This window comes from Loxodonta africana, chromosome 10 (assembly GCF_030014295.1).
Source record: "Loxodonta africana isolate mLoxAfr1 chromosome 10, mLoxAfr1.hap2, whole genome shotgun sequence".
In the NCBI taxonomy this organism is placed as follows: Eukaryota; Metazoa; Chordata; class Mammalia; order Proboscidea; family Elephantidae; genus Loxodonta; species Loxodonta africana.
In genome coordinates this window covers 15335681-15361925 of record NC_087351.1, presented here as the reverse complement: position 1 = coordinate 15361925, position 26245 = coordinate 15335681, and the positions used below count along the sequence as shown (strand labels likewise).

The window sequence follows — 26245 nt, the reverse complement described above, 5'->3', positions numbered from 1 at the left end:
TTTTTTTTTTTGTTAAGATCGAAATAAATCTATAGGTCAATTTGGGAATAACTGACCTCTTTGCCACATTGAGTATTCCAACCTCTAAGCATATCTTTGTTTTGTACTTTTCAATGTAGAGATTTTGCACACCCTTCATTAGATTTATTCCTAGGTATTTGATATTTTTAATGCTATTGTAAGTGCTATCTTTTAAAATTTTTTATTTTCCAATTGTTTCTTGCTGATATGTAGAAATACAAGTAATTTTTTTATGTTGACCTTGGATCAGGGGACTTCTAAGTTCACTCATTAGTGCCAACAGTTCGTATGTAGATTCTTCTGAATTTTCTAGTACTTTATTAGTTTGTTAGAGTTTATTAATTGCAATAGTTTATGTGTAGATTCTTCTGAGGTTTCAGTGTACACTGTCATGTCCCCAGGCAGTTTTGATACCATCACATTGTGAATGAGTCCTAGCAGCCTCGCCTTAGGTTGTTGACTTCCCATTAGCTAAGTGATTGGCTCTGATTTCTTTCTTTCTTGGTGAAAATATACACAGCAAAACACACCAATTCAACAATTTCTACATGTACAATTCAGTGACATAGGTTACATTCTTCAAGTCGCATAGGCAGTCTCACTTTCCCTTTCCGAATTATTCCACCACCATCTACCTATACTCACTGCCCCCTAAGTTTCTCATCTAACCTTTCTAGTTGCTGTTGTCGATTTTATCACATACAGATAATTTTTTAAAACAGCACAATGGTCAAAGCAAACATTATTAATTAAGCTAAATTATTGTTTAGTTTAAAGGGGACTTCAGGGGATAGTTTTGGTTTAAGGTTTAAGGATTACCTCGGGACAGTAGTTTCAGGGGTCATCCAGCCTCAATGGCTCCAGAAAGTCTGGATTCTACGAGCATTTGAAATTCTGTTCCACGTTCTCTCCCCATCCCCTTTTGATCAGGATTCTTCTATAGAGTCTTTGATCAAAACATTCAGCGATGGTAGCTGAGCACCATCCAGTTCTTCTGGTCTCATGGCAAAGGAGACAGTTGTTCATGGAGGCAGTTAGATACACATTCCATTTCCTCCTCCTGTTCCTGACTCTCCTTCTTCTTCTGCTGCTCTAGGTAAATAGAGACCAACTGTTGTAGCTAGGATGGCAGCTCAAAAGCTTTTTTTTTTTTTTTAATCTTACAGTTTATTTTTTTAATGTTTTTTAATTGTGCTTTAGATGAAGGTTTACAGAGCAAATTAGTTCTTATTGAACAATTAATACACCTATTGTTTCGTGACATTGGTTGCCAACCCCACCATGTGTCAATACTCTCCCCTTCTTTTTTTTCTTAATTAAATTTTATTGTGCTCTAAGTGAAAGTTTATAAATCAGGTCAGTCTCTCATACAAAAATTAACATACAGCTTGCTATAGACTCCTAATTGCTCTCCCTCTAATGAGATAGCACAGTTCTTCCCTCCACTCTCTCTCGTGTTCATTTGGGTAGCTTCTGGCCCCCTCTGCCCTCTCATCTCCCCTCTAGACAGGAGATGCCAACATAGTCTCATGTGTCTACTTGACCCAAGAAGCTCGTTCTTCACCAGTATCATTTTCCATCCCATATTCCAGCCCAATCCCTGTCTGAAGAGTTGGCGATGGGAATGGTTCCTGTTTTGGGCTAACAGAAGGTCGGGGGACCATGGCCTCTGGGGTCCTTCTAGTCCCAGCCTGACCATTAAGTCTGGTCTTTTTATGAGAATTTGGGGTCTGCATCCCACTGCTCTCATGCTCCTTCAGGGGTTCTCTGTTATGTTCCCTGTCAGTAGAAAGCTTTTAAGACCCTAGGCACTACACAGCAAATTAGGAGGTATTTGTATTAGGCCAATTGACTGGAATGTCCCATAAAACCATGATCCTAAACCTCTGAACAACAACAAAAAAATCCCATGAGGTGTTGTTTGGTTGTACATAGCGGTATCATCAGCTTCCCTCTTTTGTTGTTGTTAAAATATGTATAACACAACATTTGCCTATTCAACCTTTTTAAGGTATCCTACTTAGACTCAACGGCACTGGGACTGGGTTACTTAGTGATATCAATTACATTAACATGTTGGGCAACCATTACCCTTAATTGTTGCCAAATTTCCCATCACCACTCTGACGTCTAAATCTCTACTCGCCCTACCCTAAAGCCGGAGCTCAGTTCATTGCTTTTGCCAGCTCCCACCATCCCCGCCATAACCCCTAGACCCTAGAACTCCTGGGCTGTCCTTCTCCTCAGGCTTTTCCTGCTGCCTCTGGGGAGAACTTGTTTTGGAACTACTGTTAGAGTGGACTCAGGAGAAGGATCCCAGAGTCAGTCAGATCATTTGCCAAAGATGCTCTCTCAGTGCGTTCCTGCAGGAAAAGCTGGACACTGGGCTGAGGGAGACTAAAGCTGGGGAGAGGGCTGTTCTGGGAGGAAAGTATTACCCAGTTCTTCTTCAACTCTAGGGTGTATCGCTACACCCTCCAGAAGAATTCATGGAGCTAGGGAGGAAGTAGAAACAGTCAGCTAAACTAATCTAGGGATAGAGGGCCTCTCCCTGAGGCTGTGAGGAAGACCTGCTGAATGAAGATACTTCTGTAGCAAAAGGCAAAGGCTGAGAGGGAAGAGGTCAAATTTTACCAAACCACCAAGAGTTTACATAAGAGAAATGTGGTGAGGTCCCAGGCCCCGGAAATCAGGCATGATCTCTCAACAGGTAAATCTCAGAGGAAAGGACTTCATCACTCACAGACCTGTATCTCCACAGGGATACAAAGAGAGAGAAGCTAGCAAGAGAAACAGCCGCCATTTACTGGGCTTCTGCTCACTTAATACTCCCTAAACTCTGTGAGATATCTTTTATTAACTCTGTTTTATAGATGAAGAATAAAAGCAAACAAACAGTTGATTCTGACTCATAGTGACCCAATAGGACAGAGTAGGACTGCCCCATAGAATTTCCAAGGAGTGGCTGGTGAATTCAAACTGCCGACCTTTTGGTTAGCAGCCGAGCTCTCAGCCACTGTGCCAATGACTCCAGATGAAGAATCCCGAGGCTCAAATTGTTTAAGTAACTTGATCAAAGTCTCCCCAAATTCTTGGTGGACCTCTAACTCAAACGGTTGTTTTTCATCCCAAAGCCCTTGGCCTCTTGGGGTTCCACATGTGTGGCATTGCCCTAGGGAGCATTTAGTAGACTGGACCTCAAGGCCCTGAGAAGTGGCTGACTTTCCAAGGGATATGACATGGACTCAGAATACTCATGCCCAGTGAATTCCTAGTAGCTTCTTAGGAAAAAAGCGGTAACCAACTCCAGAACCTGCTGAAGTGGTTCCAGGGCAGGAGCCAAATAGAACGCCGTGGCCCCTGCATGCCAGATCTTTGGAATCTTAGGTGAGTGATCCTCTTTGATTCAGGTTGTTTCTTGAAACCTGGAAGTGACCTTTCCAGGTGACAGAAGCACCCATTGAACTGTTCAGAGCCATTTCAGATGTGAAGGCATTCAAGCAGGTAGCCTGGACTCAGACTTCCATCAGCATGTGGTCCCAGGCTAGGCTCCCCTGAAGGCTAGGCTAGAACAGCACTGTGTAACACTTTACCTCCAAGGTTTCCGGTTTCCCTCTCTCAGAGCTAGTCACGTTATCCCTTGCACACCATGTCACCCCTGTTGGTGGAGCTGAGTAAGACCTTAGGCAAACCCAGAACTGGCAGAGCAAGGAATGGGAGTTCCACTGCAAGTGATGTTGCGTACCCTTGAGAAAGGGCCCCAAGGGGAGGTAGGGCTGTCTTTTCCCTTGTGAGCCTTAACCCTAAGAGAGTTGCACCTCACCCACCCCAATCTGTCCACTTGGCTCAGGGCCTTTCTGGAGTCAGGGCAAATCACCCAGTGACCATGAGGGTCCTTTTGGGGTTCCCTAGTCCTATGATGGAAACCCTGGTGGTATAGTGGTTAAGTGCTACAGCTGCTAACAAAAAGGTCAGTAGTTCAAATCCACCAGGTGCTCCCTGGAAACTCTATGGGGCAGTTCTGCTCTGTCCTATAGGGTCGCTGTGAGTCAGAATTGCCTAGACGGCAGTGAGTTTTTTTTTTTTTTTTTTTTGCGGTTGGGGGGGTGTTAGTCCTATGATAGGAGTCTCTGGATGATGCAAACGGTTATAACGCACTGGACTATTAGTGGAAGGTAAGCAGTTTGAACCTACTCAGATGTATCTCAGAATAAAGGCCTGGCAACCTGTTTCTGAAAGGTCATAGACATGAAAGCCCTATGGAGTGCAGTTCTACTCTGAAACACAATGGGTGGCCGTAAGTCAGAATCACCTAGATCATGACTGGCTTGGTTTTGGTTGATCCAGTGATAAATGGCCCCAGGCAAGACACCATGCCTGTGAATTGGCTGGTTGTTGCTTGTTAATGCTGTGTATTCCATTAACAGTGTTCTGTTGTTGAACCATCGTGGGACAAACCTAAGTTGATCATTAAAAAAAAAAAAAACTTTTTTAACATACTGTTGGATTAAATTTCTTAGTTTTGTTGAGGATTTTCACATTTATGTTCATAAGTGAGACTGGTTCACATCTTCCTTTTCTTGTAATGTTCTTACCTGTTTTCAGAATCCAAGTCATACGAGCTTCATAATATGAGTTTGCTGGCTTTCCTCCCCCTTTCCTCCTTTCTTAATTCCCTGACAGTGGAATGATATTTGTAACGGGCTTTGGATTTTATGAAAACACGCCCCCAGAGTCTGCCTCCTCAACAGGGGCCTTGGCACAGACAAGAAGACAGACACCTCTTTTCCTTGTTTACAGTCTGCGCTGGCTTATTTATGGTGCTTTTGTTTTCTCTGGGACTGCTCTGCTGGGAGCCAAGCATTTCCCTGAGGAAGCAGGGATGAGCATAAGGGAAGCCCATGGCTGGGGACAGGGGGCTGTGCTGGAGGGGGACTAGGGGGTGGGAAACCCAGACCCTGGGCGCCCAGCACTCGCTGCAACCGCTGTGTGGTTCCGGGGCCAGGCTCTGGTAAAGCCTAACCTCAGCTCAACCTGTGTGCACAGGCATCATGTTCCGAAAGAAAAAGAAGAAACGCCCTGAGATCTCTGCTCCACAGAACTTTCAGCACCGTGTCCACACCTCCTTCGACCCAAAAGAAGGCAAGTTCGTGGGCCTCCCCCCACAATGGCAGAACATTCTGGACACACTGCGGCGACCCAAGCCTGTGGTGGACCCTTCGCGCATCACACGGGTGCAGCTCCAGCCCATGAAGGTGAGGTGGGCGTGCAGGGGTGAGTGCAGCCCCTCCCACCCCGCAGAAAACCATGCCTGGCAAAACCACACCATCACCTGGAGGAACCACTGAAAAAAATCAGACATCAATGAGTTTCCTGCTAAGCAGTCTCTCCTTCTCTCCCAGGGGAGTCCCTCTCTGCCCGGTTGCCAGATTTAGCAAATACTGAATGCCCAATTCCAGAAACCCTGGTGGTGTAGTGGTTAAGCGCTACAGCTGCAAACCAAAAGGTCAGCAGTTCAAATCCACCAGTCGCTCCTTGGAAACCCTATAGGGCAGTTCTACTCTGTCCTATCGGGGCGTTAATGACTATGAGTTGGAATCAACTCAATGGCGACGGGTTTTTTTTATTGTTGTTGTTTGGATGCCTGATAGAATTTGAATTTCAAATAGCAATGAATAATTTTTTGGTGTAAGTATGTCCCATGCAGTTGCCCAGGGCTTGCCCTGCTGGCCTGCAGGCCCCACAGAAAAAGCCCTGGCCCACCGTGGGCCTGGGTAAATGATGGGAAAATTAATGAACCCATGCGTGCCACCACAAAGTAGGACTTAGAGGCTGGTGGGTGCTCCTCCCGAAGTGCCCAGTGCCCCAGTTCCTCCTGCCAGCAGGGTCTGCTCACCCCGCTCTTCTCTCCTACCCCACAGACAGTGGTGCGGGGCAGCTCGGTGCCCACAGACGGCTACATCTCGGGGCTGCTCAACGACATCCAGAAGTTGTCAGTCATCAGCTCCAACACCCTGCGCGGCCGCAGCCCCACCAGCCGCCGGCGGGCACAGTCCCTGGGACTGTTGGGGGACGACCACTGGGCCACCGATCCGGACATGTACTTGCAGAGCCCCCAGTCTGAGCGCACTGACCCCCACGGCCTCTACCTCAGCTGCAACGGGGGTGCCCCAGCAGGCCACAGGCAGATGCCACAGCCCGAGCCGCAGAGCCCACGGGTCCTGACCAATGGGCTGGCCGAGAAGGCACAGTCGCTGGGCCCTGCCGAGTTCCACGGTGCCGTGCAGCGCTGCCTGCAGCTGGGCGCCTGCCTGCAGAGTTCTCCACCAGGTACCTCACCCCCCACGGCCACTGGTAGGCGTGGGACCAAGGCTGCCAGGCACGGCTCCGAGGAGCCTCGGCCACAGTCTTGCCTGGTGGGCTCGGGCACAAGCAGGCCCGGCGGGGAGGGCAGCCCCAGCCCTGAGACCCAGGAGAGCAGCCTTAAGCGCAGGCTGTTTCGAAGCATGTTCCTGTCCACTCCTGCTACGGCCACAGCCCCGCCAAGCAGCAGCAAGCCAGGCCCTCCGGCACAGAGCAAGGTAGGTCAGCCTGGGGCTTCCCTCTGGGGCCACTCTTAGGAGGACAGTGTCAGAGACCCAGGCCCTGCCTGACCCTCCCCACTTACAGGTCAGGTTGAGGAGAGTGTGAGGGACCAGACTGATCCAGAAACTAGTGCCACATCAGCTCAGGGCTCTACTCTGAATCAGCTGAGGCCACCGTCCTCCAGAGGCTGAGTGTGTGTGTGTGAGGCCAAGGTTACAAGCCGACCATTTTCCAGAGAGGCCCTTAGAGACTGGGGTGTATGGCTTACCTTCCTGCCCTCTGGGTGTGTCTAGGCGACCACCTGGGTGGTAGACAGTCCCCTGAAAAAGCAGCATCTTTAACCACAGTCCTAGAGCAGACCATCCCCCAGCTCTCAGTGCCCAGCAGCCCTCGCTGGGCCCCCACAGAGCTAGGCCACCAGCCCTATGAGGGTCTCTCCTTGCTCCTCTTCTAGAGCTCCTTCTCCTCCCACCTCTCGCTGGCCCCGTCCTCTCCTTGCTGAGGTGTCAGAAATGTCCATGTGGACCGCCTCCTCTAGTGAGAGTTCCTTCCTTCCTCCCTTCTTTTCCTTCCTCTTCCCTCCCCTCCCCTCCCTCCTTCCCTTCCTTCCTTCCTTTCCTTTTTCCCTCCTTCTCTCCCTCCTTCCCTTTTTATAATACTTGTTGTTTTGTTTAATATTTCTTTAACTATTTATTCTCACGTATGTGTGTCCTGTGAAAAGCTAGAGGACTGAATTTGCCAGGGTCTGGGAGCTTCTGGTATATGTGACAACCAGAGTTGCACATATTTTTCTTGTAAAAACAGAAACAGTGATTGGAGCCCTAGTGGTGACATTTCTGCACCTTGGCAGGCAGACTGGATTCTTACATTTCCTATGATATCCTGTCCGTAGTGACATAGAAGTCTTTACTATTCGGCAGGTGAGAAGACTGATTCAAAGAGGGAAAGGGCGCTTGGGGCTGCTGTCTCCCCACCCTCTTGGCTCGCTGCTCCTGATTACAAGGCTTTAGGACCATGGTAGCGGCTATTCTCTTGCTCCTTTTTGAGGGGCAGGCAGAAATGTGCGCAGCCTACAGCATGCTGGTTTATGGTCATGCCCAGGAAACAGCTGCCTCACAGCAGCATGGGTTCTCGAGCCTTCCTCCCCTGGGGGCTTTAAAAACAAGCCTGGGAACCCGTCTGTGTGTGATGGTGTGAGTGGGGAGGGGGCTGGGGGAGTGGCCTGGACCTAACAACCTTTCTAGGTCCGGGGCCCCATGCACACCAGCTGGCTTCATGAACCCATGGGAACAGGGGACAATGGGCTAGGAGCTCTCGTGGGGTGGCCGGTGGCAGATGAACAGGTGAGATGTGGCTTGATGTGTCATGTGAGGCACAGGGGTGTCTGTGAGCTGAGAGGTCTGTGGGAGGCCGTGGCCCTGAGGAGACAGTGCCTGGGGGGCTAAGGTTTGGGAGCAGGGCGGTGAACACTGCAGGAGAGGTGTGAACTGAAGTCGGACCCTCTCAGGCCCCTTGGGATTCCTGTTGGGTGGACTTCGGGATTTGAAGAAAGGGGATGTCCACATTGGGCTGAGTGCCTTCTGGCACCCCACAGCAGGGGAGCAGGCCACCTGTCCATCCCCCACCCTTTACTGGGTACCTAACATGGCCTCTAATGCTGGGACGTGCTGGCTGTCGCCATGTCTGAGGAAGAGACCAGAGTTCCAGGTGAGTGGCTTCCTTGTAGGCACCTGGCCATACCTTTCCAAATGAACACTGTCAAGCAGGCCCTCTGAAAGGCAGGGCTGAGACACCTCAGAGCTGCTCTAAGCAGGATTTCTCAACCTCAGCACTCCTGACATGTTGAGTGGTATAATTCTTCATCATGGGGCCTGTCTACTCACTAGCTGCCAGTAGTACCACCTCCCCCTCGTGACAATCAAAAATGTCTCCAGTCATTGGCAAATGTGGCTTGGAGGACAAAATCGCTCCTGGTTGAGAACCACTGTTTTAGGCAAATCTCAGCCCAGATGGAGAGCGTGGGACTTCCTCTTCCTCCCCCCACTGCCTCCCAGGAGCAGCTGGACCAAGCCTGTGGCCCTCTCTCTGCCTGGTGGCACATCCACAAGGTGGGCTCTGGACAGTCACAGCAGCTCCCCCCAGTGGCGGTGTGCCAGCTGTGCTGCGGGAGGGCCTGGGGCCCCAGCCCTGCAGCCACTCACCTAGGCTAAAGAGCGAAAGGTCTGGAGTGGGGAGCACTGAGGAAAGAGGTAAGACAGCTTATCAGGAGCTTGGAGGAATTTAGAAGTGGTTCCATTTAGGGTCAGTAGGGCCAGATCATAAGAGCTCAACAGTCAGCAAACATTGGTTAAGTACCTGCCGTGTACCATGTACTCTGCTGTGCACCGAGGACGTACAGCATCAACACGTCACAGCATAGGGGCCTGAGGTTAGGCTGAAGGGGCCGAAGTCTAGCTCTGCCCCTCTCTGCTCAGTAACTCTGGGCCAAGTTACTTAACCTCTCTGAATCTATTTTGTTCTCTACAAATGTGGTTTCAGTGGTGAGAATTTATTGAGATAATGCATTTACAACACTTGCCAACGTGGCAAGCCCTTAATAAACAGCACTTTTTTTTTTTTTTTTTTTAATTTTAAAAAACTTTATGGCATAGCCTCTGCCTTTGGGAACTTACAGTACAGCCCCCAAGCCCACAGCTGGAGAGCCCTGCTTGTCACCATGGTCCAAAGAAAATGAGGCAGGAGGGTAACTCCACCCATTACTGTTCTAGTGGATTCCTTCCCAAGAAGAGGTCTCAGTCTCACAAGTAACTCCAGAATTAAGCCAAAGCCCTTAACACTCAATTAACTCCATATTGCGTCCGCTTTCTCTCTGGGAGTGATTTAACAAGTTTTGTCTGGTCCTTCCTTGTGGTCATCCGTTAAGTAGAAGCTCCCTCCTTGTGTAGACAGGCAGCAAAGCCAAGCAAGGGACACCGGGGATCAGACCATGCTGGATTGAAGACTGAGCTGGCCCCACAAACTTGTGTCCCAGGCCACATGGGTGGTGGTCTCTTGCTGGATTCCTGCCCTTTCACTGCTTCCATTCGCTCATCCCAGCCCCAGCCCCAGCCCCAGCCCCAGCCCCAGCCCCAGCCCCAGCCCCCAGGGGCAGGCTCCCTCCCTGAGCTCAGTCAGCACCTACAGCAGGGGTCTTGACAGCAGGGAGAGGGAGTCCCCTACCTTGGCCCCCGATGGCTCATCCTCCTCCCCGCTCCCCCTGACCCCATGCCATGTATCTGCAGGGCAGAGATAGCCCATCTAGAAATCCTGGAGGCCAGAAGGAAATCATTTTTCAATGTTCCTGAGAAACTCTAAGGTAGAGAGAAGTTAAGGGGCCATCAGAGCTGCCTCAAGACCAGCTTCAGGTGGTCCTCAAGCCCTACCCACCCCCGCCCCCACACCGCCACCACACGGATGCACATTTTCTAGGTTAATTCCACCACTCGCAGCCCCTCAGGTAGCCTCCTCAGAGCCTGGAGCCTCAGGGCCTTGGAGGCTGCCTTGGTGATCGAGGGGAGCCCTGCCCCACCTCCCTTCCAGCCCCTGCCTGGTGCGGTCTTGTGAACCCTCTGCTCCTGGCATCACAGCTCGGCAGGGGCCATCTCCCCCCACCCTCAGCCCAGCCCTCCCTTAGGCTCCCCAAGGCCATAGAGTCACAGAGCGCGTCTGCCCAGAGCTACATCGGAAATCCAGGGGCCTGGATGGGATGCAGTCTCTACTCCAGGGACAGTTACTACCGGGGCCTGGGAATCTGCATTTATCCAGCTCCCCAGATCACCTGGGCACAATCCTCTGTTTTACAGAGGGATAGGCTCAGAGGGGGTGACTTGCCTAAGGTTCACTACAAGCAGAGCAGTGCCAGGACTGGGCCCCAGATCTCCTGACCCCAGTCCAGAAGGGCTCCACTATACCGGGAGGGGAGGACCAGGGTCCGATGCTGGCTAAGACATAGGGGAGTCCATTTACCATCTAAAGTCAAAGCAGTCCTGGGAGGCTTATCTGGCTCCGCCTTGCAAAGACCGAGCCGGAGCCATGCAGTTGCAGTCGACCAGAGGTGGAGCAGCAAGGAGTCGGGGCGTGGGGAGAGGCTCCTGCGGGCAGGGGTGCCATCTGCATGCCGACCCCAGGCAAGGCCAGGGACTGGGTGGGGGTGGGGGCCCTGAAGCCTGAGAGGCAAGTGCTGAGGACATTGGAAAGGCTCTGGCTGAGCCTGGTAGGGCCCAAGGCCCAGTCTTGGATCTCTGAGCAAGTAGCCCAACCCAGGCTGATGGTGAGGACATATCCTGAGAGTTGATTCAGCTCTGGGGCCTAGGACCAGGACCTACTGTGATGCATTCTGGAGAATCTCCGAGAAGGCCTCCCTGTGGCCCCTGAAGGCCACCTTTACTTACAGTGTCCCCCGTTAGGCTGCGTATGGCCTCTCCAGGAACCCTTTTAAAAACACTCGGCCCTTGGGAAGGGTCATGTCACACATCAGCAACACCTTGGAGAGAACCCAAGGTCAGGGTCCTTTCCTACCAGGGCAGCAGGAGGGCCCGGAAATGCTAGGAGCCTCGAAACCTTCCAGGGCTGGGCCTGACCAGGCTCACTGGGGCCCAGGCTGCCCCTGAGTACCACCCCTTCCTTCCCCACCAGAGGGCATAAGGATAGCCTCCCTGCCTTTTCTCCCGTTCCTCAGGCTAGGGCAGCCTCTCTGGGAGCTTCCAGCCTGGGAGGCCTTAGGACCCCCATGCTCTGGTGTGTACCTGGGCCCCTCCCTCCCCACCAAGGCTTGGGCTGGGCCCAGCCTCCTGACTCTAAGTCTCCAGCCCAGGGGGGACATGGTGAAGCCCTGGCTGCAGCATTGGCTCCCTGCTGTCAGGTACACGCAGAGCTATCAGACCCTGGCCATGGCTTCCCTGCCCGTGTCCTGGGGTCACTCCTGGGGTCAGTCACAGCACAGCCCTGTTGCCCCCCACCCACTGCCACGGGCCTCTTCCTGTGGGCCCTTGGCTGGCTCAGGCCAGGTGGGGGGAAGCCACATTCCCTGTGTGCCACAGTGGCCTCCTGGGGGTCTGGCTGTCAATGGCCAAGGAATGACCCAGTGCGAGGACCCCCAGGCACATGGCTTACTGTGTCTTCACAGGAGTAGTAGAGGGGACGGGCCTGCTTACCTGAAGCATTGGATTCTGATTTCCTAAGCACGACTACGGTTTGGTGTTAGCTGTTTGAAAATCTTTGCTCACAACAGCACCCGCTTTGGTCTGAGGCCCCGTCTGACCCTGCCAACGTCCAGAGGTCACCCCCATGTAAGTTGCTCCAAACCCTTCCACAGCCAAACCCCTTCCTGTTTCTTTCTTTCTCCCTGCAGCCCAACTCCTCTTTCCGACTGCTGCAGAAAGACTTGCCCCCAAATCTGGTGGCCAAGGCCCAGTCCTTGCCCTCGGACCAGCCTGCGGGGAACTTTAGCCCTCTGAGCACCTTGGATACCAGCAGCCCCCAGAAGTCCCTCCGCACGGCCCCAGCCGCCGGCCCCCCTCCAGGCCGATCTTCCCCGGCAGGCTCCCCCCGCACCCGGCACGCCCAGATCAGCACCAGCAACCTGTACCTGCCCCAGGACCCCGTGGTGGCCAGGGGTGCGCTGGCCGTAGAGGACACAGGCGTCGTGACGCACGAGCAGTTCAAGGCTGCGCTCAGGATGGTGGTGGACCAGGGTGACCCCCGGCTACTGCTGGACAGCTACGTGAAGATTGGCGAGGGCTCCACGGGCATTGTCTGCCTGGCCCGGGAGAAGCACTCAGGCCGCCAGGTGGCCGTCAAGATGATGGACCTCAGGAAGCAGCAGCGCCGGGAGCTGCTCTTTAATGAGGTGGGAGGAGAGGGAGGGGCAGTGGGCTGGGCAGTGAGCCCAGACGCAGGCTAGACACCTGCAGGCAGGGCGGTGGGTGGCACTGTGCCCAGTACTCAGCCACGGCCCTGCCCCCCAGGTGGTGATCATGCGGGACTACCAGCACCTCAACGTGGTGGATATGTACAAGAGCTACCTGGTGGGCGAGGAGCTGTGGGTGCTTATGGAGTTCCTGCAGGGCGGTGCCCTCACAGACATCGTCTCCCAAGTCAGGTAGGCAGCTGGGAGGGCGGGCCCCAAATGCTGATGCCCCAGCATTGCCCTGGCAGGGGTATTGGGCAGCCTCTGGACCAGAAGACTTGGGGTCCTCGTGAGATCATGCTGAGCTCCTGCTGTTTGTTTGTGGTCACTGAGACCGGGGGTCTCAGGGGATCTCAGGAACATGGGGAAGAGAAAGGGGTCTCAGCCTAGGTCCCAGTGTCCACTGGGGCTGTGGCCTGACTGGGCTGCTGAGCACGTGCCCAGGGGCTGTGAGACGGGTATGGGACTCCTACCCCACCCATCCTGGCAGCCCTGCAGCCCACTAGCTTTCTCTTCCGGTGGCCGTGCCTTCCCCATCCAGGCTGAATGAGGAGCAGATCGCCACCGTGTGTGAGGCCGTGCTGCAGGCCCTGGCTTACCTGCACGCCCAGGGCGTCATCCACCGGGACATCAAGAGTGACTCTATCCTGCTTACCCTCGATGGCAGGGTAGGCCCCTCCCCTCCCTGGCACACCATGCCCCCCACTTCCCTGCCCCCCAGCATCGCTCCTCCTACTTCAACACTCGCTCCCCTTTCCACTTCTCACCCCAAACCCCAGGTGAAGCTCTCAGACTTCGGATTCTGTGCTCAGATCAGCAAAGACGTCCCTAAGAGGAAGTCTCTGGTGGGAACCCCTTACTGGATGGCTCCGGAGGTGATCTCCAGGTCTCTGTATGCTACCGAGGTAACCGGTCCCTGCCCCAGGCCCTTCTCCCAGAATAGGCTTGGGAACACAGTTCACATTGTGGCCCCCTCTAGAGCCCCCCCCCACCATAAGTAGCCCGGGTTCTCAGATTCCTGCTAAGTCACTACTGTCCCCCACTCTCCCCTGCCCCTTGTGGATGGGGCTGCTCTCACCTGTGACTTTGCTGCCAGGAGCAGGTCCCCAGAATGCTCCCCGCAGCTCCAGAGCAGGTGGGGTATGGCTACGCTTCCCCATGTGCAATGGCCTTTCCCAGAGAGTAGCTGACAGCTGTGCCCCTGCAGTGAATGGTCACAAATGCAGGAAGTAGCTGACCACAGGGCAGGTGGCCAGGGACGAAGGAGAGACAGACTCACCAGGAGAGCTGGGACCAGCTGCCTGCTCCCCTCCGGACTCCGGCCAGTGGCATCAGGAACATTCTGCTCCTGCAGGTGGATATCTGGTCCCTGGGCATCATGGTGATTGAGATGGTAGATGGAGAGCCACCCTACTTCAGCGACTCCCCAGTGCAAGCCATGAAGAGGCTCCGGGATAGCCCCCCACCCAGGCTGAAAAACTCTCACAAGGTCAGTCGGAGCACAAGGTGTGAGCCCCTTGACCCTATTCTTCCTGAGGCTTAGAGGACGGCAGCCTGAGCCCCCAGGCCTCAGCCTCTCCCTCAACAGAGCCAGAGGGTCTGAGCTCCCAGAAGGTCGTCTCTTTCTCCACGCAAAACATCCACCAGGGTGTGAGCCACGTCTGCCGCATACACGGCCACGTTCCCTCCAACAAGCTTTCCACCTGCAGCCGCAGCAGTAGTTACTCCTCAACAGGCAGCTGAGAAGAGCCCAGAGATACTGATGAGAAGGGGAAGCAAGGACACCAGGAATCCCTAATATCCTGGGGACGAATCCAGGGAATTGAGTACGGCCACTGCCCCTATTTGCCAGAGATTCATATCATGGCAGTGTTCTCAGGCTAGCCAATCCGCTGGTCCCCTATCATTGCACATCCTGACCACATCCAAACCACAGCTTCCCCTTAAAACCACTATGTGTGTGTTTAACCTTTTTCTGCCAAATTCACACCAAACCTATGGACACTGGCTACTGCCCCGCAGCTCAGTAAAGGGATGCAAAACAGCACTGCCATCTGGTGGTCAGAGTGAGAAATTCCCAGAGGATTAGGGCCCAGTCCCTAAATGGCAAACTAGTTGGGTGGCTCCAACATAACTGGATGTGAGGACAGACAGGAAGTACCTTCAGAGACAAGGGAACACTGATGGCTCTTGGAGCCCACACTGCTGATGCTCAGATGAGAAGATAGGGGAAATTTCCAGTTGGCTAATTCCATTTTTTTCTTTTTTTTTAATTCCTCACCCCAGAGGAGGTAGCCTTGTACAGCAGGCCAAGACTCAGCCTCATCCCAAGATATTGGCTCAGAACAAATTAAGATAAGTCCTTGCCTTAGACTGTAAGGCTTAGAGCAAAAAAATAAATCTTCCTTTTCGAGCCCCACCTACTGGCTCCTGACTACTCATAATTTTTTCTTCACTTAAAGCTCTATTTGGTAGACAGGGAAAACATACTTTATCATTAACCCATTTTGCAGATGAGAAAACTGAGGCCTAGAGAAAAATTGCAACTTGCCAGAGATCAAGTTAGACCGAGAACCAGGTCACAAGATGCCAACCCTATGCCCCTTCCACAGAGCACAGAGCAGGAAGGCTGTCCTGGAAGTAGGCTGTATTAGGAGGCCAGGTTCCAGAAGTCCTAAGTCCATTGCTCAGCAGCACCCCCTGGAGGCAGACTGGCCACATTTCCTGGACTGGTGCTGACCTTTACCTAACCTGATAATCCAAAAAACCACCCACCCTGGCAGGAGCCAGGAAATAGGAAACCAGAGAATTAAAGACTGTCAGATGATGGCAGGGCTAGGCAGACAGGTCATCTCAAAGTGACTGCAAACCATGCTGTGTCTCCACAGGTCTCCCCAGTGCTGCGAGACTTCCTGGAGCGGATGCTGGTTCGGGACCCCCAGGAGAGAGCCACAGCCCAGGAGCTCCTGGACCACCCCTTCCTGCTGCAGACGGGGCTGCCCGAGTGCCTGGTGCCCCTGATCCATCTCTACCGAAAGCAGACCTCCACCTGCTGAGTCCACCTCAGAGTGTGCCTGACACCTGTGCCCACAGGCAGGCGACTCCGGGCGGCCAGCCTGCTGGCAGGGCCCACCTGCCTCATTCTCTCAGTATTCTCTCCAAAGATTGAATGTGAAGCCTCACCCCACCCTCCTGCCCCTCAGCCCACTGGGCCAGGCCGGACCTGCCCCCTCCGTCTCTCCCACCCAGGACAGGCTCCTGTAGCCTTTGGGTTGATAGAGACCCCTCCTGCAGGGTGACCCTTTGTTATTTGCACAGGGATATTTCTAAGAAACGTGGAGACCAGCACTCCTGGCCACCAAGGCCAAAGCAGCAGGAAGGGCTGCTGCAGTTTTTAAAGGTAGCTGTACCCTAGCAGCCAGGCCACCCAGGAGACCAGACTGCCAGTCTTCACACCGATACTTGCTGTTCTCAGCTCCAGCTCCAAATCTTGGGGTCTTTTGAGAGGGCCACAGGGAAAGCTTTTATTGCCTGAATCCTTCTTCCCTGACCCACTTCACTGACATACACCCTTGCTACACAGCCTGCTCAGAACTGTGAACAGTCTGCTCATAGGCCATAGGAGGGGGAAAAAACCCATTGCCGTCGAGTCAATTCCAACTCACAGTGACCCTATAGGACAGAGTAGAACTGCCCCATGAGGTTTCCAAGGAGCGGCTGGTGGAGTCAAACTGCCAACCTTTTCATTGGCAGCCAGGCTCTTAACCACTGCGCCCCCACGGCTCCCACAGGAGGGGAGGGAGCATTTTGGGGTGAAAGAGGAAGAATGGGGTTGGTGATAAAGGCGGTCTCTTTTCAGGGTGGAGGAAACATTGTGTGTTTGTTTATGTGTGTGATGTGTGTATAAGGGGAGGAAGGTGACCCCAACAGCCTGAGTCCCTTCAGATCACCCACAGGCAGCTTCAGTAAGGCTGCCCTGTCCCCCCTCCCACTAAGTTCAGCTCTGAAGGGACCTACTTTCTTGGCCTGGCTTCCCACCTCTGAAGTCCTGTGTTTCGACCTGACCGGTGAATAAGGCCGAATTGAGGCTAATACATCCCGGGATCTCGGGGGATCTGAGTGGCTTCCAGCATTGTTACTGAGTTTCTCCTGTACCGTGGATTCTGAGTTAGAGACCAGGATGGTAAGGGAACTGAAGCTTTGTTGTACTGGTGAACTTCACCTTGATAACCAGGTCATCAGGAACCCATTCTTCTCTTCTGAATCCTGCACTGGGGAACTTCATCATTGAGAATTTCATCATGTCAAGAGGATGGGCACCCCACCTGTCAAACTGCCTCAAGCTGCCTCCTCAGACATCTGTCTCCTTGTCCTCCTTCCCTCCCCACCTTCAGGGCTGCTGTGAGACAGGAAATTCCAGGGAAGAACTTCAGGTGTCCAGACCCTATCTAGATAATATTTTTAGATTTCTCTGCTCCCTAGTGGCCTGCTTTGGGGCAAAACATTGCAAGGACTTTTTTAAGGGTCAGCGTTTTAAAAACAAAAGCATCTTCCCTAGAAACTTTTGTGAATTGTTTGCACTTGTGCCTGTTTTAAATTAAACTGAGTGTTCAAAACCTTGGGGCTTCCTGTTGTCTCTGGAAGGAAGCCAGGCTGCCTTTGAATTGGGCGCTCTGTAGTCCAGCTGGGTGTCTGGTGTGGCCATCCCTCCTCCCCGCCCCCTGTGAGGCCCCGCAGGGGTCACACTGGCCTATGGAAAACACAACTCCCTGCTGTGTGTGTGGGCCCGAAAGAAATGAGGGCAGAGAAGGAGGGAAACAGGAAGTGAAAGGCCCTTGAGACTAAAGGCGATGAGAACTAGACAGTGCTCCTTCCCCGGGGGGAGAAGAGAAGACGTGCTCTCCTGGCCAGGGGCTGTGGTTGCCACGCCTCGGGGGGCTCTCGGGAGTCACTGGCCGTTGACCACTTTCTGCATCAGCTTCTCCCCATTTGCTTCTCTCTCCCTGGAAAGCCAAAGGCTGCTCTCCTCAAGCCACTCAGAGGAAGTGGTGTGAAACTGCTTCCACCCACAACTAAGGCTGTTTCAGCTCTCAAAACTGGGGGAGACAGTGTAGAAATGCAAAAAGCCAAGAAACCTGGTTTCCAGTCCTGGAGAGGTGATTCAAGTTGTCTTTAAACGTCTAGCTCCAGTATTGATTCCATTCCTTTCTGAGAGCTCATCCTACCTCCCAACCAGGGTTCACTGACGCATCTTCTCAGGAGCAAGGAGCCATGTGGATCTCCTCACCACTCCACCTGGCCAGGTTCCCTGGACCCCCCCACCTGGGCCCCATCCCACCAGCTCAGTCAGGTGCAGCACCTGTGACAACTTCAGGAGCTAGCCACAGGAGGATGGGCAGGGCCTGAAGTTAACATAAAGCAGGCCCCTTCGCAGGCGGGAAGCACAGCTTTTCGTCTCTCCAAACGGAGCCGGGAGACAGGAATGGCTGGCAAGGCAGAAAGGCACCAGTTTTCTCAGCTGAACAATACTGGGTTTATTAACTCTTTTTGTGAGTGCTAATAGTCCTTCCACCAAACAGTGTCATCCCAAAGAACTGTGCATACATCACTTAGCCTCACACACAGACCAGCTCTGAGCTTGATCTCGGAGTACCAAGCTCCAGTGGCCTGGGCGACTTCACAACAATGAAAGCAACAAGAGCTGGGAAAGCAAAATGTTTAGAAAGGTCTCTTATAAAGTGAAGAGAGCTGCCTGGGACCCCAGTCTCCATGGCCATGGGCGGGCAATGAGAGGAAGCTCCGGACAGCGAAATGGGGTGAAGCTCACAAGCTCTGCACAGAGCTGTGGCTGGCAAGAAATCTATAACAACAGCAAGTCAGTCACACAATTCAGTTCAGACAGGAAAGATCTGCTGTGGTTTTTTAGAAACATCACTTTCAATCATGAAGCGCTTAGCAACTCGGCTAGAGAAGCCCTCATGGTTGTTTACCCAATGAAGGGGACCCCAGGTGACATTCAACCGAAAGGCACATGCCAGCAGCAATGGAAAGATGACAGCACCTTCACCATAATGTGCAACCCAGACTTCAATGTGTTTTTAAGAAGCCAAAATACTCCTATTCTCACAGCATTTAAAACATCATGAAAAGTAAACAGTTGAAAAGGGAGTGAGCAAGCAAGGATCAGAAGTAGTTTGCACTTGGGGTATCCAATTGTCCCCCACCCCACCTCAGCCCTGTCCCTCTGTGTTGTTCGCCCACCCACTCAGCTACTGACAGTGGGGCTGAGAAGATGCAGGTGTTTGGGGAGAAGGGTGAAAGGCTGGGACACCTCAGAAACTGAAGCAAATACCATCAGACGAAAACAGTGCACAGTTAGCAAGCCCCAAGGTTTAGAAGTCATAAAGGAGGAATTGGCAGCTCCAATGCCGGAGCCAGGAGCTCTCTGGGCGCCGAGCTTTAACTTCGAAGATCTTGGGGTTCTCAGTGATAGGTGTGGCTCCTGCTACACCAAATGCGGGTTTTTGTTGACTGTCCCTTACTTCACTGCTGTAGAATGATTTCAAGTATCCGGATTTAATATTCTACGAGAGGAAGAGGATTCCATGGGTAAATACACACGGAGGGAAAAGTACACAGCGGTGTTCCCAAATTAAACCAGAAGTCCGAACTCCGAGCCAAGGCGCAGCGGGGAAGCGCAGCGCTGCCACCAGGGGGCACCAGAGAACACGTCCAGCGTGCAGGCCCGTGCAGCCTCGCCGACCCTCGTGGTCTGGGGGAGGTAGGTGTCTGACACCCGCACAGTGCCACCTCCTGGCCGAGCACCCACCCCCAACCTCAGGCCCAATTTCTGAGCACGGGTCATTCTCGCTCCGGGCAATTCCCTCGGAGTTACTGGTGTGAAACCTTCCGTTCTGCAAAAACGAACAGATCGACGTCTTGAAAAAAGACCCCACCGCAGGCAGGTAAGGGGCTGCACGCTCAACCTTCGAGGTTCGCGGAAAGAGCCCCCACGCGCCGCCACCCTGGGGGTGGGCGCACAGCCGTGTGCTAGCGCTTCCGCGGGGTCCTAGCGCCCGCGAGCCTCCAGCCCCTCCAACCCCCTCTCCAGGCCGACACAAAGCGAAGGCGGGCGGAGGCGGGAGGGAGGAGACGAGGGACGCGGCCGGGAAAGGGCCTTTAACCACCTCTCCGCGGTTGCCGCTGACTCACTAATCTGCCCAGTAATGAAAGCTGGGCCGTGCCTGCGTCCCACGCGGTGGGACAGAGGCAGGGGTCCCTGGTCTCTACCTCTAGAATCCATCATCCGCCCTGCCCTCCATTAACGGCCCAGCGAGAAGCAGGAGCAGTTTAACAGGCCCCTTCCAGCTCTCGCCGGGAGTTTGATGTAATTTAAACCCGGACTTGTGGCTCGTGTGGGCTCCCGACTCCCGCGCGCCGCCGTTTAACGTGGCAAACACTTCAGTCAATTATCCCCCTCGCGGAGCTTCTATTTAAAGAGACATTGTTAGGTTCTTAAGCTCCGGATCAGACCTGCTGCTTTCTGCTTTATATACACGAGCTCTTTGAAGGTTGGAAGAAATACAATTAAGCCAAGCCTTCGCAACCAGTCTACCCTGCGGGAGCACCCACGTGCAGGACAGGGGAGCTGGGAGGCGGTGAGGGCGGGGGAAGTGCTGAAAGTCCTTTCCATTTCAGGCCTCTGAGAGGGAGCGGAAACAAGGTCCGGCCACGGGGGCGAGGCCTGCGGCTGGTGAGGCCTCCAGGGACTGAACCGCAAAGGTGGAATCAAATTCAGCCCAGCTGGGCAGCAAGCTGACTCAGAAGCCCGGGGCACCGCTGGGAAGGATTGGTGTGGAGCGGTGACCTGGATCTCCTAGCCACATGTCATCAGTGAAAATGTTGAATCCTGGGTCTGCCTGGGGCAGAGGGAGCTGGAATTACCCCGCAGCTGGTTCAGAGGAGAAATGGTGTTCAACACCAGGGGCTCTGCCCACCCCTAGATCTGCCTTCATTGTCTTGAGGCAGGAGAGCTTCTCCTCCAGAAAAAATTTAAGTGCCAGATTCCTTCCTCATCAGTCTCCCTGTCCAGAAAGGCTCTGGACCCCTCTGTGCCAACTCCTGAGAAAGGGAGACTTAGTTTATGGCCTTATTGTCGCTGTCACTAGGCATACCTCAGGGCCCCACGGGGAGGCCCACGTTAGTTCCACAAGGCTGACTTTTCAGCTGGCCTGGCTGCCACGGTGTTGGGGAACCCAGCTTGGGGAAGGGGACCAGGCAGGAGCCGGCAGGAACCAGGCCTAAGAGATGGCCCAGGGCTGAGCGTTGTGGGGGGGGGGGCGGGGGCGGGAGGGAATGGGGAAGGGGGAAGGGGGAAGGGTTGGGGATGGGTGGTTCATCTTCCTGGCTGGAAGGCTCTACCCCACTGGAAGCAGCCTTCTATCCCTTGCCTTCCAGAGAGATGAAAGGCAGGCAGTAGGGAAGGGGAAAGGCAGGAAATACCAAAGAGCACAAATAAAAAATAAGATGGGGAGGGGTCCCTCTCAGAAAGAGCACTGGTTGGAGCCCTGGCTTTGGCAGCCGGTACAGGTTCTGGGATCAGGGGCAGGGGAACTTTTGGGAAGTGAGGGACCCGGAAGCAAGGGAGAAATCCCAGTGAAGCAGACACGGGAGAGGTGGGAGGGGACAGAGCCGGGCCTTGGAGCCGTTTACCGCTGGGCTTGCAGCACCACGGCCTCTGTGCTCGCCTGCCAAGGCTGTGGCCCAGGCACCGAGAGAGGCAGAGCGTTGGCTTCTAACGCCGGGCCGCTCTCGGGCCCTGGCGTCTCCCCCACCAGGCTGGGGATGTCTGGGGCTGTGGAGCGTCGGCGCAAACCCAGACGCCCCGAGCCGGGAGCGCCCTCGGGGTGGGGGCTAAGGCCGATGGGGGCTTGGACTAAGCACGGAGGCGCTCCCTCTAACACCTCCTGCGAGCGCCACCGCCCGTTCCCTGAAGACTGGGGCGAATGTGGTCGAAGCATCAGGGCCCCTGCCCGCAAGCGGGCCGCCTCCTCCTCGGTCACGGCACCCAGCGCCAGGCTCATGCTCCGGCCCAATTCGGGCCTCTCGCTGCCCTGCGCCCTGTGCCGGCCGGAACCCTTAACCCCTGAGCCTGCCTCGCCGCTGTGGCCGCTGTGGCCGCCCGCTGCTCGCGCAAAACGGGCCAGGAGTGGCCGCGGGAGGCGGCGAGGGCTGGGTCGTCGGCGCTCAGGGCTGGGCGCGGGGGCTGGGCGGCCAGGGGGGCTGTCGGAGCTGGAGCCCCGCGCCGCCGCGGCGGCGGCGGCGCGGCCCCAGGGCCCGGTGAGAGCCTGCACGCAGGTCCCGTGGCCGCGAGCGGCGGCGAGCTGCAGCGCCGTCAGTCCCGCACGATTGGTGCGGTCGAGGCGCAGGCCGAGGCGGCGGAAGGAGCGCACCAGGAACTCGAGCACCGCCCCGTGGCCACACGCTGCCGCCCACATCACGGGGCTGTTGCCGGCCGAGTCAGCCGCTTCGGGGTCACCGCTGAACTGCACAAGCAGCTGCACCGCGTCCAGGTGGCCGCGCTCGCACGCCAAGCTAAGTGCTGTGCGACCACGCTCGTCCCGCAGGTTCACGGCGGCACCTTGCTCGAGCAGCAGCCGCACGAAGCGAGAGCGCATGGCGGGGTCCGGCAACCCCACAGCCACCATGAGCGGTGTGCGGCCCTGCTCCGCGCGGCAGTCGATGATGCTGCGGTCCAGCGCGTCCAGCACAAAGCGGGCCAGGTGCACTTTGCCCGCCTGCATGGCCTCCAAGAAGGTGCGCGTGCCCGCTCGGGGACACAGGTCTTTGGGCTTGAGCATGACCCCGGCCGCCGTGTCCGGGCGGCCCGGCAGTTCCGCACGGGGGCGCCCCTGCTTCCGCGCCCCACCGGGCTCCGGCCCCCACCTGCGCCCTGGTACGGCTCCCTCCACGCGTAGGCGGCTGCGGTGGAGGGTCTTCAGGTTGCCACTAGGTTCCGGTTCGCCCCGGCGGCTCCGGCGGCCCCGCCGCTCCTGGGCCGCACGCCTGGTGTCTCGCTGCTCCTTTCCAGGGCTTCCCGCCTGGAGGTGTTGGCTGCTCGCTACTCTGGGCTCCGCGCCTGGCCCACGACAAGACGATGAGAGCCGAAGCTCGGCTCCCTCCTGAGTCTCCCGCTGCTTTTCCCGTGTCCGGCGCCCCTCAGTCCCTCGTGGCTTGGAGCCGCGCCACTCACCCGCACCCGGGGCAGCCCCCGCTCCCCTGCTGAGACGGTGGCGCCTGCCTCCAGCCCTGGCGGGGCGCGCCGCTCCTCAAGCTGCTGGCGCCGCTCCTCCTCCTCCTCCTCTTTCGCGGGGGCCGGGCCACGCCGGGGCGCTTGCTCCTTACTTGGGGGGCTCAGCGCCGCGGGAACCGCCGCCCGCTTGGATACCTGAGTTTATAGCTTCGGGGGTCGCCATGGCAATGCTGCCCAGGAAGCAGGCTGAGCCGTCAGGGCAGAGACGACGGGGCGGGGGAGACCGCCCCTGACCCCCACCCTTCCGTGGGCCACGGAGCCGGGAGAGGCTCCTCCTCCGCGCTCCCCTGGGGCTGCGGCGGCGGTTGCGGGACGGGGGCGGGGGCTGCTCGCCGGGGGCCACATGCGCACGGCCGGGCCAATCCCAAAGTGGCAGTCTTCTCTCCCCGCCCTCCGCCCCCACCCGATGCGGTATCCTCGGCTCCTTAGAAACTGGCGGGACCTCGGCACCGTCGGAGAAGATTGAGCTGCCCCCAGCGGTCCAGGGTGCAAGGAAATGGGTCCCCATGGCGGCAGAACTGGACCCTGCACGAACTAGGAGTGGCGGGGAAAGGCGGGCGAGCGGTAATTTGGGGGAGGGGGCACTCAGTCTAGCTGGGATCTGCCACTCGAAGTGCAGCGAATCACGCACTTACACACAATTGTTCCTCCTGAACACGTTCACTTGGAAAGGGGGATGGGTGAGAGAAGAGTGCGCTCTCCAACCTCACACGTCTCCAGCCCGACAACGCGCTCCAAGTGCCAGCTCCAGACGGAGCACAGACGCGGCGGGCGCCTTAGGACCCGGAGTGCTGCGGGAGCTTTAGCAATTCTTGAGCGCCGCCTCTTTGCTACTCCACGACCCGCTGCCACCTAGAAAGAGCGAGGGACCTACGCAAGGCTCCTCCACGGTCCCCGCCTCTCTCTTGAGCACAAAACCACAAGGCCCTGGCCCTGACCACTAGCTGGCCACTTCGGAGAGGAAAGAGAAGGGAGGAGTCAACAGGGCGTGGAAAACCATAGCATGCCTTCTCCCTTTCTCCCTCGCCCTGCCCTGTGTAGGCGGGGAAGGGGTGGAAGGTAGGAGGGAGGTCCGCAGGCCTCTTTGAAAGGAAGTCGGGGCGTCTCAGCGCCTGGGGCAAGGGATGAGTAGGGGAGGGAGGGAATGGGTGTAAAGTAAGAAGCGAACCAGGTATCAACTACAGAATTTACTGAGACTATGAACCCGGTTTTGTGTTCACGGCCGTGGGAAATACAGAAATGGAAGCTAGGTTCTGGACTGCACTTAATCAGAAAGACCAAGACAGAAAAAGTGGAGGTTGTCACCTGAGGGCTGAATATCTCTGCTTAATTCAAAACCAAAACAGTTTCTGGTTGTGGGGAGGGGAGAGCTTTGGAGTCTTCTGAGGATAGGACTTGTGAGTTGGTCCTTGCCGGACAGGTAGGATCCGGCTGCTAAGAAAGATGAAGGACTGGCCAGATTATGGAGGAGTATGGAGGCAAAGGCAGGAAAAACAGGGCACCGTTAGGGGACAGTGTGGACGGGCTGCTTTAAGGGGTCCCTTCTTATAAGAGGAGCCCTGGTGGTGCAGTAGTTAAGATCTCAGGCTGCTAAACAAAAGGTCAGCAGTTCGAACCCACTTGCTGCTCCCTGGGAACCCTTTGGGGCAGTTCTGCTCTGTCCTATAGGGTCGCTATGAATTGGAATCCACTTGATGGGTTTGGTTTTTTTTTTTTTCTTTAATAAGAGGGTTGTCCCTAGGTTGTGTTAACCAAAAGATTGGAGGTTCGAGTCCACCCAGAAGCACCTTGGAAGAAAGGCCTGGCAACCTGCTTCTGAAAAATCAGCCATTGAAAACTGTGGAGCACAGTTCTACTCTGACATACATGAGGTTGCCATGAGATAGAGTCTGTGGAATGGCTTTGGTTCGTATGAGAGAAAAGAAATTAAGGAGGAATGAAGGCGTCCTCCGCCTGGGCAGAGGAGTGATAAGATGCTTGGGGAAGGGTATGGGGGGAGGAGAGGATCTGCCCCTGGGAAGAAGGTACTGGGTGAGTGGCAAAGCAGGTACCTGGCCCTGCACCCTGAGCCTCTGGCCCACCAGGGATCTGGGGCCCAGGCTAGGGAGCAGGAGCCCCCTCTCCCTTCTGTCACATGGGGAACATGGGGTGCCTACCTGCACCCACTTTTTTCTTTTTGCATTTTTAAGCCCTTGGTGAGGACTTTGCCACTTTCCTCTCATGGTGTCATAGAGAGGGCACAGTATTTGACGTCAGAGTTAGTCAAGGCATTTACTAGCAGAGTGACTCCAGGCCTGCATAGTCTCATCTGCTAAAACGAAGCTGATAATACCAACCCTGCCTGCTCATGCAGGATCCAGCGAAAGCCTGTCTGGGAAAGAGCTGTAGTTACTCAGAGTACAGCCCTCAAAGCCTGGTCCTGTCCCCAGACCTGGGGCCGGGCTGCCTGGGCTTATTCAGGGCCCTTGTGATAGTTAAGCCTGGAAGGCCCAGAGGGGCCCTGTCTCTCCACCAGCCATGGGGTCCTTCCAGGGGCATCACCCAGGGGTGGGTATAGACTCTCCAGTAACCCTCCTCTGCCCTGTAGAGGCAGGAATGCACTCCCTCTTTACCCAGGTAGCAGAAGACTTTTCCTCAGGACTTTGTGATTCAAGTTCCCTTTTCATGAAGGAAATTGCTTTCTTCCCTTCTTTCTGTTCCCAGGGTCAGGGGAGGCAGGCTACTCTGACAAGCCAGGCTGTGCCCCCCTCCCCCAGGGAGGAGACAAGCAGCAGGAACATGGTCTGAACAGGAGGACCCCTCCCCTCTGCCCCTTCCCCAAGATGGCAAATCTTTATTGATGCCCCTTTTCCCTGTGGTGGACAGAGGCAGTCCCAGGGGAGAGAGGCAGCAGTGATGGCCCCTTCAGGGCCTCACCCTGGTCCAGCAGGGATCGAAGGGCTGGGTGCCCTTTGGAGGGAGCAGCCGGTTCCATTCACCCAGCTGGCCAGGCCCGTGGCAGGGTTGGGGAGGGGTGCCGGGTCTCAGGCCCTAGAGTCTTTGCTCTGACTTCCCTTTGGGCTCAGTATGTTCTGAACAGAAAAGAAATAGCAAAGCTGAAAAAAAGCTGAGACTTTGCTGCAGAGCACAGAGGCACCGACAGCCGGAATTAGAAGCTGTCGCTTAGGGAGCGCAGGCTGACAGGAGATGGAACCGAGGCAGTCAGGGAGCAGGCGGGCACTCCACACTCCTCCTCCCCTCCCACCTGCTGCGCCTCCCCCAGCAGTCCCAGGCTGGCAAAAGGGCTTCCTCCCAGAGCTGCCTCTGGTCTGCCGTCTGTCACTCCTCTGTCTGCAGCTGTCCCCCACCCCCTTCTTTCCTCCTCAAGTGTCACCAGCCCC

The 26245-nt window shown here is 55.4% G+C and overlaps 2 protein-coding genes across 2 annotated transcripts; one reads left to right on the top strand and one right to left on the bottom strand.

The window, feature by feature from the left end:
• The first annotated feature begins 5054 nt into the window (after nt 1-5054).
• On the top strand, nt 5055-19716 carry PAK6 (p21 (RAC1) activated kinase 6). The gene is made up of 8 exons (XM_003418652.3): nt 5055-5276; nt 5943-6602; nt 11996-12493; nt 12612-12745; nt 13095-13221; nt 13333-13458; nt 13908-14042; nt 15442-19716. Exons 1-8 carry the CDS (start codon nt 5073-5075, stop codon nt 15607-15609), a joined length of 2052 nt encoding a protein of 683 aa, XP_003418700.1. The 5' UTR covers nt 5055-5072; the 3' UTR covers nt 15610-19716.
• A 1203-nt stretch (nt 19717-20919) lies between these two features.
• ANKRD63 (ankyrin repeat domain 63) lies at nt 20920-23119 on the bottom strand. Its single transcript, XM_010598337.3, has one exon. The coding sequence runs from the start codon at nt 22411-22413 to the stop codon at nt 21262-21264; it is 1152 nt and encodes a 383-aa protein (XP_010596639.2). The 5' UTR covers nt 22414-23119; the 3' UTR covers nt 20920-21261.
• Between the last annotated feature and the right edge of the window lie 3126 nt (nt 23120-26245).